The sequence below is a fragment of the Megalobrama amblycephala genome, linkage group LG4 (genome assembly GCF_018812025.1).
Source record: "Megalobrama amblycephala isolate DHTTF-2021 linkage group LG4, ASM1881202v1, whole genome shotgun sequence".
NCBI classification, from domain to species: Eukaryota; Metazoa; Chordata; class Actinopteri; order Cypriniformes; family Xenocyprididae; genus Megalobrama; species Megalobrama amblycephala.
The window spans coordinates 1672672-1689092 of record NC_063047.1 but is presented as its reverse complement, the minus strand read 5'-3'; the positions used below and the strand labels follow the sequence as shown (position 1 = coordinate 1689092).

At 42.4% G+C, this 16421-nt stretch overlaps 2 protein-coding genes and 1 non-coding gene across 5 annotated transcripts in view; 2 read left to right on the top strand and 1 right to left on the bottom strand.

The window, feature by feature from the left end:
• Positions 1-16421, top strand: part of LOC125266267 (cytosolic phospholipase A2 gamma-like) — a 40328-nt gene that overhangs the window by 12781 nt on the left and 11126 nt on the right. The window lies entirely within an intron of this gene.
• On the bottom strand, positions 2773-11388 carry LOC125266259 (cytosolic phospholipase A2 gamma-like). 2 transcript variants are annotated; one of them, XM_048186759.1, is made up of 15 exons: positions 11317-11388; positions 11116-11141; positions 10875-10986; positions 10641-10783; positions 10348-10555; positions 9924-10026; positions 9707-9847; positions 9247-9312; positions 9088-9153; positions 8727-8855; positions 8375-8515; positions 8018-8095; positions 7387-7541; positions 6858-7023; positions 2773-3655 (listed from the first exon to the last, which is right to left on the bottom strand). In XM_048186759.1, exons 2-15 carry the CDS (start codon positions 11139-11141, stop codon positions 3495-3497), a joined length of 1695 nt encoding a protein of 564 aa, XP_048042716.1. In that variant the 5' UTR covers positions 11317-11388; the 3' UTR covers positions 2773-3494. The 2 variants fall into 2 exon arrangements, with proteins under 2 accessions (XP_048042716.1, XP_048042717.1); XM_048186760.1 differs by having other exon boundaries at positions 11250-11367.
• LOC125268022 lies at positions 7600-7706 on the top strand. The gene has a single exon (XR_007184789.1). It is a non-coding gene; the product is annotated as a U6 spliceosomal RNA (small nuclear RNA).

The window sequence follows — 16421 nt, the reverse complement described above, 5'->3', positions numbered from 1 at the left end:
CCTCCTTCAGAAATACGTAACGAGTTCTGATTGTGCCAGCAGTTCCTGTGTTGTGATTCGACAGCAGCTCTTAGCGAACCTTGCCCGGAAAGGTCACGCCTCTTACCATAACGTGGAGATGCACGCGCTCAGTGTTATTGTAAACATGTCTTTAATTTTACCCTATCAATTTGAGCCGGAATCAGACCCGGTGATTGGACTGCGGGATGAAAATAACAGCGTTTCGACGACATGGCGACAAACACACTCTACAAACTCTTGTGTATTCCTGTGGGCGGAGGTTAGTCAAAAAACTGTTTTAGTGACGTCATTAAAGAAGGAAGTAGAGGGATGTAGTCCAAACTGGCCGTTCGATGTAGGCGACTTCTGTTAAATAAAATATCTCGCTTGGCATTGAACTTTGAGCTTTAAAATTTTACAGATTTTATTTATACTCTAACAACAACATTACACACTAACTAAAGTTTAAAACGTGGGATCACGAAGAACGGGACCTTTAACATTTATGACATTCATAACGACCACCAGAGTTCACACTAACCTAAAATGTACAAGATTTTAAACACATTAACAGATAATTACAAATGCTGTATTTCTGGAATTGTCTCGCTCTGTTTTAGTTCAGTTTTTTCTGAGATTGTTATTTTCCATGGTTATTCATTAGTTCCTCATCTGTTCATTGTTCCTTTGTTTATTCTGTCTGTGTATTTAAACCCTCAGTTTTCTCTGTTCATTTTCTTGTTGTCTTAGTTTTAACTTGTTTATATTTTCCTGTGCTCTCCTGCATGCTCTGAGCATTATTATTAAAGACTTCTTATAGTCTGTGTGATTCACAACAACTAAGACACCTGAAAATCTTTTAAACAGATAAAAGGAAACCATTTTAAAATAAGTGCATGAGTTTTCATTTATGATACCTAGAGAGTGCTATCTGTTAGCATTCTCATTTATCTCAGAGGGTGGTTCTCATCCTGATGATTTCAGTGAATAACTACTTAAAGTTAAACGGTCTAACCCTTTTAATCAAACAATATTGTGATGCTTTTCCACTGTAGACAGTGAAGGAAGCTGCTGAGATGTGCAAGGAACTAAACATCCCTTTCCCTGAAGTCAACATTCACAGTGAAGATGTAAAGAAACCGAAGGACTTCTATGTGTTCAAAGGCAAAAACACTCCAACCGTGATCCACATCCCTCTCTTTAATGTGGTCAACTGTGGAGGCAAGTTAAAGTCTTACAATGTCCTGAATGAAACTGAAATATCAACTGTGTTCTGATTTAAGTGTTTAATGTTTCTTCAGATGATATTGAGGCCTGGAGGAACAAATATGCCACATTTCAACATCCTTACAGCACTGAGATGATCACTGATCTCATGGAGGTCGCTGGAAAAAACATCATAAACAACAAAGACAAGCTGCTAGAGCAGATCCGCCTCGCCATAGGGCCAAAAATACACTAATAATGAGTAATAAATATCAGTGGTGTGCAGCGTTCTGAAATGAGGCAGCAAAGTCCTCACTGTTTGTTTTGTTTTTTTGTTTTGAAATTCATGTTTCAGTTAGACTTAATGCTGACACATTTTTGACAAACGTGGAATGCAAATGAAAATGAAAGGCGGGATTTATTGTGTGACCAAAGCAACAGGCCAATCAGATCTTATTCACAGCAGCTCCATCTTTAACAGGAATGAAATCGAGACTGTGAGGGAAAGACATACATTTCTTCAGTGGGTTGTATTGTTATTTAATGTGCTTTTGGATTGTTCTGCAGATGAAATCTTTCCAAGAAATTTCATTAGTCAAAAAACTCCAGACAACATGAGCTGCGGAAAATTATAAGTGATCTAGGAGCTTTATACAGCTTTTTACAGCGGATGCCATTGAAAACATAAGTCTCTCAAAGCCTCACTTTCATACCTGTCATGGCACTGTTCTGAATAAGGTCATTATGTTACTTTTATGTTTAATATATTAAACATGTTTCTGCATGTTTCAGTCTGTTCATTATAAGTAATAAATTGCTAATCATTAATAATCAAATCAATAAAAAGACTGAATTACAATTATGACTCTCAATTATGGTTCTCTTTATAACATGCATCTCACTATGGGAACGCCTCAGCTAAGTGGAACTAAATGGATTTAACTAAGACAAGTTTTCTGCTCTAAGTAAGGTTGAATCTGAATGCAGCTGGGTTACCTCTGAAAGTGATTGAGATGATTCAGAATCTCCCATCAACAACTTTCCCACAGGGTGGGACATGTTATGTTACAATAACACAATTTTTTTTTTATTTAAATACTGCCATTCCAAGCAGATACTTGGACTTTGTCGCCATCTTGTGGTCATCAAATGCATTGTCCATTATTTTTTCATCTTCACGTTTTGTCCTTTATATGTATTAAATGAAATATGCTATCATCACAGCATCATTTAAGTACAGCAAATGTTGTCATGTTGTACTTCTGAGACATCAAATTCAAGTTATGATCCCCTCCTTCCAGATTTATTGTTTAAAAAATTTTTATTCATTCTGAAATTTTCCTATGGCCAAATTATTTAGTAATTTTATTCTTTTTTGTTTAAAAAATATGTTTTCCAGGCACTTTTCTTGATCGAGTTTTTTTTTTTTTTTTTTTTTTTTTTTTTTTTCTGTGAGGTAATACAAAATTGAAAAATTAAAAAACTGAAATAAAACTAAGAAAAGAAAAAATCAGCAAAAAAAAAAAAAAAAGAAAAGTACATTTTCAAGATAATATTTTAAAAATAATTTTGTACAATCCAAATAAGCTTTACAGATCTTTATTAGAAAGGTTTTTAACAATGTTTGTCATGTTTTTCTATTATTGCACATGCACCAAGGGGTATATTGAAAAATATTGATTTTGCTTTGCAACAAAAATATGTGACAAATAACAGCAAGTGTGCATTTACCTGTTTGACTTTAATGATAATTTGTCATGATATCCAGTAAAATATGAGAAAACAGGAAACATTTGTAGTTTGGGGTTGATAAAAGGGGTTGATAAAGTCTGGAAAACACTGAATATACCAAAATAATCAAGAAATTAAGGATGACACAGAATATTCAAACCAGGCTATAGCTTATATACTTTTTATTAGGCCACAGATACATTTGTAGAGGTTTATTTCAAGTTGTCAACACTATGCAGTAGGCTACTGTAAGTCACAGAATGACAACAAAGGAAGCAGACTAATCAAACTATTCAAATACATTTTAAAGCCTCACAAATAAAAAAAGCTAAACAGAAAACACATTATAAAACAAGGTTATTTGCTCATGTTAGCTCGTATCCTTACATTAACTGTTTATCTGAATGCCTGTACTCCATCAGGCAAAATAGCTAGATGATTTATCATATTACACAAACTATTGAATTTTTTTTTTTTTTTTTTTAACAATAAAACAAACAGTGAGGACTTTGCTGCCTTATTTCAGAATGCGGCACACCACTGATGTTTATTATTCATTATTTGTGTATTTTTATGGCCAGATGAATCTGCTCCAGCAGATTGTCTTTGTTGTTTGAGATGTTTTTTCCAGCGACCTCCATAAGATCAGTGATCGTCTGTACGTCGCTGTGAGGCCATTTAGAGGTGCTATATTTTTTCCGCCATTCCTCTATTTTATCTGATAAAACAGTGACAGACTTAAATCAGAACACAGTTAATAATTCAGTTCCCTTTCGAATGAGAACTCACACTACATCCTCTAGAGGACACTTTAGGGAATGCCTCCAGCGTGACTGGTGTCTGAAGCATGTGTTTAAATGTGACAATGTCATTGGCCGATGACAGTCCATGACGTCACTACTGGTGCGACCGTGAGTATGAGGCAGCTGCATTAGACTTCATCAATTTCTTTTGTTTTCAGGATCCGTTTGTTTGCATATGTGGGAACATGAATATCATGAAGAATGTGTGTCTGTACTCTCTGTGAATCAGTGAGGAGCACACGTGTTTAGTTTTCAAGGGAACTGAATGCACGCATTGTGAGGATCATCTCTATTCTCAGCTGCCTATCCCAGAAGCTGGGGTTTAAGCAGGCGGCTTCTTCATGAGCCTTAAATTAGAGCTATTTGCTGAGGCTTCCACTTTCCTGACCTCAACCTAGACAGAGACATCAAGAGTGTCAGCTCTCTGTGGGCCGCTGTGATAAGCTGTCTTTAAGGTTGAGCATGGTTTGGCCTCATTGTTCTAATGTGGCCTCCGATCTTCTGAGCTCCTCTTAGCAGCGACATCGATCTCCAAGGTCAGGTGAGCTTCCTTTCACCTCTGTGTGGGGTCCTTTAAGAAAAAGGTAGCTCCCTTATGATAGGCTTGGGGCAGCCGCATCCTTTTAAGGGGCTTTAGTAGGTGGCTCCCTTTTAGATGTGCTGAAGTTTCAGGGTTCTTCGGGTCCTTTTAATAGGCATATTCCCTAGAATGCAAACTTTAGCATATTCGCAGGGTCATAGCAGCCTCCCCTTATAGTGGGTTCTTAAGCAGGTGGCTCGCTTGTGTTAGCAGTGAAGTAAAAACTGCCTTCCTCACTCGGGGCCCTCAAGCAGGCAGTTTCCTTGTGTGCTCCAGAGATCAATAGCTTGGTTTTTTTACACTTGACATTTGACTTGACATTTGATATTCAACAGTATTCTTGACATTTATTCAACAGTGCTTTGATCTGCCTGCATTGATACTATTCTTTAAGAGCTGCTGTGCAGCAAAATTATATACCAGATATCACTGTAAAGCTGCTTTGACACAATCTGCATTGTAAAAAGCGCTATATAAATAATGGTGACTTGACTTGACTTGACTTGACTTAAGCTGGGCCTTTCCTTCAGGGTTCTGTAAGCAGGGATTCTGCTTCCACAAAAGATCTCAAGATGATCCCTAGACTGCAGGGGCTATCATGGAGTGTGCCCTCCACGTTACAGGGATGCTTTTTCTGTAACAAAGTTCATTTTTTGTAACAAAGTTCATATATATACAGTAAGAAGGAGGTGGGAACTGGCAAACATTCAAACCTCATGGCATACTGCCACTCAGTCCTCAGCCAGCCGCGAGGCTCTTCCTCACAGAGCCATGCAATGGTACTGGATGCTCGGTGGATAGCTCGATCCTCCTCCGCCCCCTGGCAGCCGGCGATGGCTCCTTCGGCTGAGGGCAGCTGGCAGCAAGTCCCCCGTTCCCTGCTCCTTTCCTTTATGGTGGATAGCAGCAGGCCCCGGCCCACAGCGAACAGCGGCGACTCCTCCGCTCCTCAGCAGCCACCCCACCTTGACCCAGGAGCACAGCAGCGAGCTCTCTGTCCCACCCGTTGTATGGTCGCTCCATCACCACTGCCTCGGGCAGCCATTCGCGGTCTTCATTCTTCCTCAGCACCGCGATCCCCCTCAGCAGCAAGGGCTCTCCGACAGCATGTCCCTCCTTCCTCCTGGGTTTCGGCACCAATGTAACAAAGTTTGTATATATACGGAAAGAAGGAAGTAGGAACCGGCGAACGTTCAAACAAACTTTAATATATAAAATAAACAAAGAATAAAATGAAAGTAATGCCGGCAGTCCCTCACGGACAACTGCCGGCCACACAAAAATAATAAAACATAACTTAAAGTCCAGACCTGGTCCTCTCTTGTCCTTCACTGTCACCGCTCCCCCTTTTATGCTTCCAGAGCTCCTCTGTGAGAGATACGAGACCGGTGCAACGCGCAGCTGACGCTCGTTATCACTCATGTCACCGACCTCGTGCAGTTCCCTCACGGCCCTCGTCCCACCCTGCTCGTCACAATGCCTTTACTTGGGTGCTGGACCTTATGTTTAATTAGGACACGGCTACCTCCCCACAGGTTGGGCTTCCAAGCAGGTGGCCCCTTCATGAGTCAAGTTTAAGGTTAAAGCTGTCTTCCCCTGATAGCGGGTCCCTTAAGTAGACGGCTCCCTTAGGTCGCAAGTGACAGGCGAGGGAACCATTGATTTCCTTGCCAATATTCCCTTAAGGATAATGTCTGGCATAGAGGCTGACATTACCAGACCTTTGAGCGCCACCCATGTTAGAGCTCGATGTTGGGTGGTGGCCGTAGGGAATAGTTTCACTTAGAGTTCTGTGGACCTGAGTGAGGGAATCTGACTTTGAGATCTAAATCAAGTCTTTGTTTTTGCTTGTCACAGCCAAGTATGCAGTCATTCCCTCAGCATGGTGGAGTGGGTATTGGTTCCCTAAAGTGTCCTCTAAAGGACGCAGTGTGAGTTCCCATTTGAAAGGAAATGTCTCAGGTTATGCATGTAACCATGGTTTCCTGAGAATGGGAACGAGACACTGGGTGCCTCTCATTTCTTATTTGTGCATCCTCTTTTCCTTTCTTCTCTTCCTTTCCTCGCGTCTTAACTCCACCCCCTTAGGATGCGAGGGAAGAGTAAACCTGTGTATCCTAACTCATGACTCTTTAGGAAGCTTCCTCGCTTTTCATTCCTTGCCTCCTACAGGTGCATTTAGAGAATTGAGATGTCATTCAAGATGGCTGAGTTCGAGCAGTTTCCGGGTCACAGGCTGGATGTAGCAGCGAGGAAACGATTTGAGTATTCAATTTGAGGACTGAGAAGCACCCACTGTGTCTCTCTGCCATGCATTGGGCCTGCCTGTCTACGTCTCCTTCACACAAAGAAGCTGATGATGTCTAATACAGGTGCCCTTTCATACTTCCGCACCAGTAGTGACGTCATGAACTGTCGTCAGCCAATGACACTGTTGCGTATAAACACGTGCTTCAGACACCAGTCACGTTTGAGGCGTTCCCCAAAGTGTCCTCCAGAGGATGTTTTATTCAGGACATTGTAAGACTTTAACTTGCCTCCACAGTTGACAACATTAAAAAGAGGGATGTGGATCACAGTTGGAGTGTTTTGGCCTTTGAACACGTAGAAGTCCTTCGGTTTCTTTACATCTTCACAGGGAATGTTGACCTCAGGGAAAGGGATGTTTAGTTCCTTGCACAACTCAGCAGCTTTCTTCACTGTCTGCAGTGGAAAAGCATCACAATATTGTTTGAAAGATTGAAAGAGCTAGACCATTTAAAATTAAGTAGTTATTCACTGAAATTGTCAGAATGAGAAACCCCCACCCCCCTTATCTGTTATTATCTGTTAATGTGTTTAAAATCTAATGTGTTTAAAATCCTGCATATTTTAGGTTAGTGCAAACTCTGGTGATAACTATGAATGTCATGAGGAAAAAAGCAGCTAGATATTTTTTTTTACATCTTGTGGTCTACAGAAGGAACTAGTCATGGGTTAGGAACGAAATGAGAAGGAGTAAATGATGATTTATATGGATTTTTTTTAAACTAACTTCTCTAAGTGAATTCTCTGTGTGCATAATACCTTGAAAGGATCGGCCTCACTGAAGTCCAGAGCAATGATGAGGTCGATGTCTCTCTCTTTTCTCAGCACTGAGAAGTAGGGTGAGTTCACCAACAGTCCAGCGTCTTGATAGTCTCTCGTCTCACTTTCCAGAAGAGTGGAGGGCACTGCTTTATCTGAGGGATCACAGCATTATTATATTATTCACTATGAATTTCCAGTTCACAGCATTGAGTGCTTGCTAAGGCAGCACATTTACTAAAATTGGATCGATACAGAGAAGATTTGCATGGCCCCTGCAAACGGATGACATGCAAATCTGTGAAGAGCTCTATGTTTTGGGGCAGTTGTGGCCTAATGGTTAGAGAGTCAGACTTGTAACCCGTAGGTTGTGAATTCGAGTCTCAGTCAGTACCGGTAGGAAATGTAGGTGGGGGAGTGAATGAAAAGTGCTCTCTTCCACTCTCATTACCTACAACTGAACCCCCAATGGCTGCTCACTGCTCCGGGTGTGCGTTCACAGTATGTGTGTGTTCACTTGGATGGGTGAAATGCAGAGCACAAATTACGAGTATTGTACATCATACTTGGCTACACTACAAGTCACTTTCACTTTCAGTCAGTACCAGTCCATTTGACTTTCTGTCCTCACCTTTCATGTTGTGAAGAAAGTTGTAATTCCTACCCCAGATCCAGTCAGCCAAGCATTTAAAAATGCTCATCCAAATATCTGTAGAACAGATACACAGAGGTTTTTAAATTCAATATAATGGTTCTGATATTGTTTTATATTTTGTATATATTTTTAGTTGGCTATATGGTTCTTTGGAGAAAAAAAGTACATCATTGGATGTCTAAACATTCTTCTGTGGCATCAAACCTGTTTTGTTGGAAGCTTTATGGAATCTTGGAGTAAAGCACATTTTGCATTTATGCATTAATCTTGCTTGAAAACCAAAAATGAAGTACATCATACAAATCGTCACATTGAAAGGACAGTTCAACTTACTTTTAGGCCAGAAACTGAAGCAACGATTCAAATCATTATACACATCTTCAGTGTATTGTTCCATATACTGTTTTGCTGTTTTTTTATCAGTGAGATTAAGGTTTTTTGCTTGAACCATCTGACGTCTGCCTCCATTGAGCTCTGTAAAAAGAGAGGAACATGAATATGATTAAGTTCTTGTTATCTGACGAGGTATAATTCTAGTTTTTGTATCTTGTGTTACTTTTTGTTGGCCAAAACAGATGTTTTTCATGTTAATGTATCCGTATTTGTTGTTTCATCAATTAGCTTGTAGTTTGTTTTACTGTCTAAATGTAGCTACATTTTCTAGCACACTCTCTGAAAATCTTACTGTTCAGCTTTGTTCTGATGGATTCATCCAGAGCAGATGGATCATTGCCATTCAAAACTGAGAGATTCATATCCACGAGATCCATGAGCACCTTGTAACATTCGTCCTCAGAAAGAGACGTTGGATCTTCTGAAGAAAACACACATTGAACAATCATGAACACAGTGCAAAATGTCTTGAATGCAAGTGCTTTCCATCCCCAAATTTATGACATTCACATATCAGGTGGTGATAATCATCATTATAGCTCATTTTATTTTTCATCTTTAAATAGTTTAACTGTTTATTTATCAACAAGTAGCATGAACAGATCACTAGACACAAAAGATGGATCAATAAAAAGTAATAAGAAATCCTTTACCTTCCCTCATTTTCTTACACCTCTTCATTTGTGTTTTACTTTCAGGTCTTACAAAACTTGAGGAATCTTGGGGGAAAGGATCAAATTAAGTTAAAGTTGACATGACAATCAAATGACGCTTTAGAGAGAACTGAGACTTGAGAAGAAATACAGTTGCACCTTTTATTTTTTCCAAGAGGAATTTCTTGTTCTCGTCTCCATCAGCTAAAACGCTGCCACACAGAGCTGCAGAAAACACATTTAGGTTTAAAAGTGTTTACATTAAACAAAAAAGTATCATTTTAAAAATAAAATGTGCAATACAAACATGCATTTCAGCTGTTATTGTGAAGCAAAAATTATCTTTCCTTTAAATCAGTGTGTAATGAGAAGATATATGTTGAAAAGCAGCACTTCAATGTATTGGTGAAATTGCTTTTTAAATTATTTTTCAGCATTACTAATTGTAATATTTATATTTCAGTTTTGACAGACCTGATCTCCAAATCAATATACATCCCAGAGAATACTGATCTATTTTACTGTATTCTCTAATGTACAGTTTACAATGGAGAATCTGTAGAATGTAAGTTGAAATTATAAATATTAATAAACTCTCCTTTAAAACAGAGTTTGTTACCTTGCAGGTACAGCATGTCAATTTCAGGCTGGTTCTTGATCTTACAGCCATTTTCAAACTTGCTGCCAAAGCTGGAGGTTTCCACAAATGCTCCAGTGAGGGAATAACCTGCTTCATATGGAGTGAACTCAAACCAGGGGTCTGCAGACAGAAACATGTTCATATAACAGCCGAAATAAACACATAAACTCTGTCGTTTTTTCTCACACACACAAACCTGCATCATTGTTCTGTTTGCAGTGTTTGTCGATCGCCATGTAGATGGGAAACGGGTCTTTACTCTGGTGGTCCCACTGATCTGTGAGTGTGCGTTCATCTATCTGAAGAGAAAAAAAATGCTGGTATTTTTCATGTTGGTGTAGGAGAGACCTGGGACAATTTCTTCAGTTACAAACAAGTGGAAAACACCTTCTATAAGAAATGTTTATAAATCTCAGATTTTCAATATGGTCTTTTGAACAGCACTGCATGTAGATTAGCAGCTTGTAATCAGAAGAATGTTACAGTATTGTTTCCCCTGTGCTTCAGGTTCCTTGCTGTGCCATTATCAACTCTCATATCAGTACTAAAAACATAGCATTTTTCAAGTCTGAACGAGCACCTCATTACGATCATTGAGGGTTGTGGTATGTGGCACAGACCTCTTTCACATATGTTGTGATGACCATCGCTGCAAAGACGTCAGTCAAACTGAATATCTTTTCATCTTTCTCGTCGTAATATTTCTTCAGTTTGGCAAATGCTTCTTTCCAGCTGACTTCAGAACTGCTGAGTCTCTGGATGATCTTGTCTTTCACAGTCTCTAGTTCGGTGGACCAGTTTGATTCCTGATATAAGGAGGCCATACACCTTCAGAGGAACAACATACTCTCATTTCAAATTTGTGTGTGCATGTGTGTGGGAGTGAGTGAGTGTTATTTCTCAGTGTTCATACCAGGTGGATCCAGAGACTCCGCTCAGATAAAGGATGGAGTCCAGAAGACCTGTTTTCTGGAGCTGAACCAGGGATCCCAGCAATCCCACCATGGCTCTTTGTCCTCCTCCAGAACCCAGTAATGCAATGTTTGGGACTTCATCCTGAAACAAAGATTGATTTAGCAAACATTTGATGTTCACCATAAACAACATCTTTTGTAAATAGCCAGACAGATATATTAAGATGTTTTACCTGACTGCAGCGTATCTTAAGTTTATTCAAACTTTGTAGAACAGCAATTCTCCTTCTGGCTACAAACTCCTCCTCGTTCTCATTCAGAGAGTGTTCGATTCTCACCTCAACACTGCAGAGACAGACCCGTGCTGACTTTAACATCACATACTGCTATAACTCAGTTTGTATTTGAATTGTGATGCAGTACAGTATATAATGGAGTGCACAGCTTCTGTCATAAGAATCTGAGCAGAATTACCTTTTCTCGGGTTTGGATGCACTCATCTATAAAACAATGAAGTCAGCATTAAAGTTAAAATCTATAATTCCAAAACTAAAAATGAAAATCTTTTTGATCAACTTTACAGTTCTTCTGATAAAAATACATCATACCTCAAATGTCACTTATTAAGCCACAGTTTTGTTTTTTTAAACACAAGTTGTTGACTTTAAAACTCACTGTTCTTGTGTAGTCTTGTAAAATCCAGAGACTTCACCAAAAGCAGCTGTTGATTCTCAGATCTGACTGAAGAGCCTCTTTTATCTTTTATAGGACTCTGAAAGGCTAGATATCATCATGAGAGGTGGAGTCGATGAAGTTCCAGAGAACAGAAAACATTTTCCATGTAATTTCTTTACATTTGGGGGTAGGTGTATACTATGTCTAAATGCATAGAGAAAAGTGGTAACACTTTACTTGAAGGGGTGTGCATAAGACTGACATGACACCTTCATAATCTTGACATGACACATGTCATGAATATGAAGGAGGTTTTATGAATGTTTATGACAACTGTCATTAAGTGTCATTCGCTCAATTATGTCATTTTTAATGCAAAGATGACATTGTTTGAGATGTCTTTGTCATGACAACTTGACATTAGCAAAACATCATAACCTGTCATAAACATGACATAGCAGATTAATTATCAAACTTAAAAAACTACTTAGCTTTATGGGTTAACATTACATTACATTATTTTGGTAACACTTCAGTATAGGGAACACATATATAAACGATTAACTATGACTTTTCCCTCAATAAACTCTTAATTTACTGCTTATTATAGTTAATTGTTAGGTTTAGGTATTGGGTAGGATTAAGAATGTAGAATAAGATCATGCAGAATAAGGCATTAATATGTGCTTTATAAGTACTAATAAATAGCCAATATTTTAGCCATATGAATGCTAATAGTAATAAGCAACTAGTTAAAAGACCCTAAAATAAAGTGTTACCATTATTTTATAACAGTGTCATCTTTTTTACGAAATTTGAAATTGTCTATTATCTGACCTTCTGTTGGAGGAAACTTAAAAAAAAAAAAAAAAAAAAAAAAAAAACACGAAATGAAAATAGTCATGACGCTGTTATAAAATTATTTGTCAGAGTATTGTCACTTAATGACATTTTAATGACAAGTTCAATTTGTACCACTGTACTTGAGCTCAAGCTACATATTTATGACACTGATATAATGGCCTCATAACAGCCAATGTCAAAACCAACCACATGACAGTTTAATGTAATGTTAACCCATAAAGCTAAATAATGTCAAGTTGTCATGACAAAGACACTGACAGGTTATGATGTGTTGGTTTATGTCAAGTTGTCATAACTCGGACATCTCAAACAATGTCATCTTTGCATTAAAAATGACATAATTGAGCGAATGACACTTAATGACAGTTGTCATAAGCATTCATAAAACCTCCTTCATATTCATGACACGTGTCATGTCATGATTATGAAGGTGTCATGTCAGTCTTATGCACACCCCTTCAAGTAAAGTGTTACCAGAAAAGCTAATATGTGTATGAACTATATGGAGGGTGTTCAGGGGTGAGCAGATAGTTTTCAAATCACAGACCCATACAAATTGTTACGTACAGAGACACGGAGACAGAGGTAAAAGCAAACCAGGTGAGTTTTATTTCACAATGAGCAGAGCACTGGGTGATAGCAAGTAGATATGTGGTTCTTGAGAGATGAATGGAATGTAATACTGTCCTTTTCAAACTTGCAGATGCTGGAGGAGAGATGCACTGGAGGGAGACGGCGGAGACACTCACACACACAGGCAGGTAGGCACACGAGGAGAACAGGAGACGAAGGAGATGAAGGAGATCGCTGGAGCAGGTAAGTATGTCGTTGGGAGTCCTTAAGGTAAGCATACATGTGCTGTAGTGCAAACGAGACCGGACAGTGAGTGTGTGTGAGTGTGGTGGCTTTATAGTGGTGGTAATGATGGTGCTGATGATCTTCAGGTGGCGGTGATTAGTATGCTGGTGATTGAGTGCGTGGGTAAGGAAGTGAGGTGGAACCTGACGTGTCTGTGACAGTACCCCCCCTCCCACGGCCCGCTCCTGAGGGCCGCGGACCCCGACGTCGTGGTGGTCTTCCTCTGGGGCGTGGAGCAGGTCTGTCTGGGTGGTTGGTGTGGAAGGTCTGTAACAGAATAGGATCAAGGATATCATTCTTGGGGACCCATGAGCGTTCTTCGGGGCCATAGCCTTCCCAGTCGACGAGATAGTCGAGTCGACCACCACGGCGCCGGGAGTCCAGGATCTCTCGAACCACGTAAGCAGTGCCGTCCTCCAGGATGAGTGGAAGGGGGGGCTCGGCGGCTGTCACGTCAGGTTCTGTGGAGGGAACAACAGAAGGGAGGTGAGGTTTTAGCAGAGATACATGAAATGTGGGGTAAATCCTACTGTATTGTGGAGGGAGTTGGAGTCGGTAGGTGACGGGGTTGATCTGCCAGAGGATGGTGAACGGGCCAATGAAGCGGGGACTCAGCTTCTTGCAGGGCAGACGCATCCTGATGTCCCTGGTGGACAGCCAGACCTTCTGCCCCGGTTGGTATACGGGAGCGTCGGAGCGTCGAAGGTCGGCTGCCATCTTGCGTCTGCGCAGGGCTCTCTGCAGTTGGTGGTGAGCTGAGTCCCAAACCCTCTCGCTCTCCCGGAACCAGTAGTCGACTGCAGGGACGTTGGAGGGTTCCCCATCCCAGGGGAACAGTGGGGGTTGGTAGCCGAGTACGCACTGGAAGGGTGTTAGTCCAGTTGTGGCTTGGCGGAGGGAGTTCTGTGCGTACTCGGCCCAACCCAGGTACTGGTTCCAGGAGTTCTGGTGGCCGTGACAGAAGGTACGCAGGAAGCGGCCTATCTCCTGAATCTTCCGTTCCGTCTGCCCGTTCGACTGAGGGTGGTACCCAGATGACAGGCTGACGGTCACACCCAGGAGGGAGAAGAAGGCTTTCCAAACGTGAGAGACAAACTGGGGTCCTCTGTCGGAGACTATGTCTTCAGGAATTCCGTAATAGCGAAACACATGGTTAAACATCAACTCAGCAGTGGCCATGGCGGTAGGTAGACCCTCCAGGGGTATCAGACGGCAGGACTTTGAGAAGCGGTCTACCACCACCAGGATGCATGTGTGACCGTCAGACTCAGGGAGGTCGGTGACGAAGTCCACTCCCAGGTGTGACCAGGGTCTCTCAGGAACGGGCAGAGGAAGAAGCTTGCCGGTGGGAAGATGGCGTGGACTTTTTGAGATGGCGCACTCCCTGCAGCCCCGCACGTACCTCCTGACATCGTTGGCCATGTTGGGCCACCAGAAGCGTTGTTTGAGCAACGAGAGGGTCTCATTGGCCCCCGGGTGGCCAGTGCCAAGTGAAGAGTGGGTATTGTTTAGGAGTGGAGTGCGACGTGCCCGTGTGACGTATTGCAAGCTTTGGGGGCAACCCGGCGGAGTGCGTGTGGAGGCATTGGAGGAGGGCATGGTTTCCTCGGACCACTGGATCGGGTTTACGAAGATGGACTCCGGTAGAATTGTTTCAGGAACTTCAGGGAGTAGAGACGAGACAAGGCGTCAGCTTTGGTATTCTTAGAACCAGGGCGATAAGAGATTGAGAAGTTGAACCTTGAGAAGAACATGGCCCAGCGAGCTTGACGAGGGTTGAGCCTTTTGGCAGCCTTCAGATATTCTAGGTTCTTATGATCAGTGAGAACTTGAAAGGGATGAGTAGCCCCCTCCAACCAATGCCTCCACTCCTCAAGGGCAAGCTTGATGGCCAGGAGTTCGCGGTCACCGATGTCATAGTTGACCTCCGCCGGGTTGAGCTTGCGGGAGAAGAAGGCGCATGGATGGAGTCTACTTGGTGTCCCCTGCTGCTGTGAAAGAACCGCTCCCACTCCGGTGGTGGAGGCGTCCACTTCCACGACGAATGGGAGATCTGGGTTAGGGTGGACGAGGAGGGGAGCGGTTGTGAAGGCTCTTTTAAGGGTCTCGAAGGCGTTGGTGGCTTGTTGGGACCAGGACAGAGACTTGGGCTGATGACGGAGTAGGTTGGTGAGTGGACTGACGATGGTACTGTAATTCTTGATAAATCGGTGGTAGAAGTTGGAGAAACCTAGGAAGCGTTGGAGTTCTTTGATTGTTGATGGAATGGGCCAGGACTGGATAGCGGAGACCTTCCCCTCGTCCATTCGGATGCCACTGTGATCAATTATATATCCCAGGAAATGGACAGAGGGCTGGTGGAAGGAGCACTTTTCAGCTTTAAGGAAGAGATGGAATTGCCGTAAGCGTTGGAGGACCTCCGCAATGTGGTGGCGATGTTCGGCCAAGCTCCGGGAGTAGATGAGGATGTCATCAATATATACCAGTACAAACTTGTGGAGAAACTCCCGGAGCACCTCGTGTATGAAATCCTGGAATACGGAGGGGGCGTTGACCAGGCCATACGGCATGACGAGATACTCGTAGTGTCCGGTGGGCGTGACAAAGGCGGTCTTCCACTCGTCCCCCTCACGTATCCGGATGAGGTTGTACGCGCTGTGGAGGTCCAACTTAGTGAACACAGTGGCACCGCGGAGATGTTCCAGGGCCGCTGGGACGAGGGGAAGTGGGTAGCGGAACTTGATGGTAATCTTGTTGAGGGCACGGTAATCAATGCAGGGCCTCAAGCCTCCGTCCTTCTTAGCCACAAAAAGGAAGCTTGAAGCAGCAGGGGAAGTAGACGGGCGGATGTAACCTTGTTCGAGTGCCTCTTTGATGTATTCCTCCATGGCCTTCTCCTCAGGTAGTGATAGGGGGTAGATGCGTCCCCTGGGCACTGGCTCACCCGGTAGCAGATCGATGGCACAGTCCCATGGCCGGTGTGGAGGAAGCTTGGAGGCGCGTTGCGGGCAGAAGACGTCACTGAAGGGGGCGTAGTCCGGGGGAACATCCACAGAGTGCTTCTCTACAGGGCTTTCGATGGACGTGGCATTGATGGCGAGAGACTTGGAGAGTGGAGATTTCGGAACAGGAAGCGCTGGGAAACAGTCTGGGAAGCAGTGGTCGCCCCACTTCAGGACTTCGCCCGTGCGCCAAGAGATGGTGGGATGGTGTTGTTCCAGCCACGGGCGCCCTAGAACCACGTCAGTGGTGGATTCCTCCAGAACCAGCAGATGTATTTTCTCCGTATGCAAGATGCCGACACAGAGTTGAAGAGGTCCCACACAATGACGGATGTTCCTACGGCTCAGGGGTTTGCCCGTGATGGAGTGGATTTGATAGCT

Bases quoted from the DNA above. Each gene is read 5' to 3' on its own strand.
- LOC125266259 (XM_048186759.1), bottom strand. From the start codon at position 11,141: ATGAGTGCATCCAAACCCGAGAAAAG. The intron at 10,784-10,874 runs GTAAAACATCTT...TCTTTGTTTCAG, and splicing joins TTAAGATACGCTGCAGTCAG to GATGAAGTCCCAAACATTGC. The intron at 10,027-10,347 runs GTCTGTGCCACA...TTTTCTCTTCAG, and splicing joins TCACAACATATGTGAAAGAG to ATAGATGAACGCACACTCAC.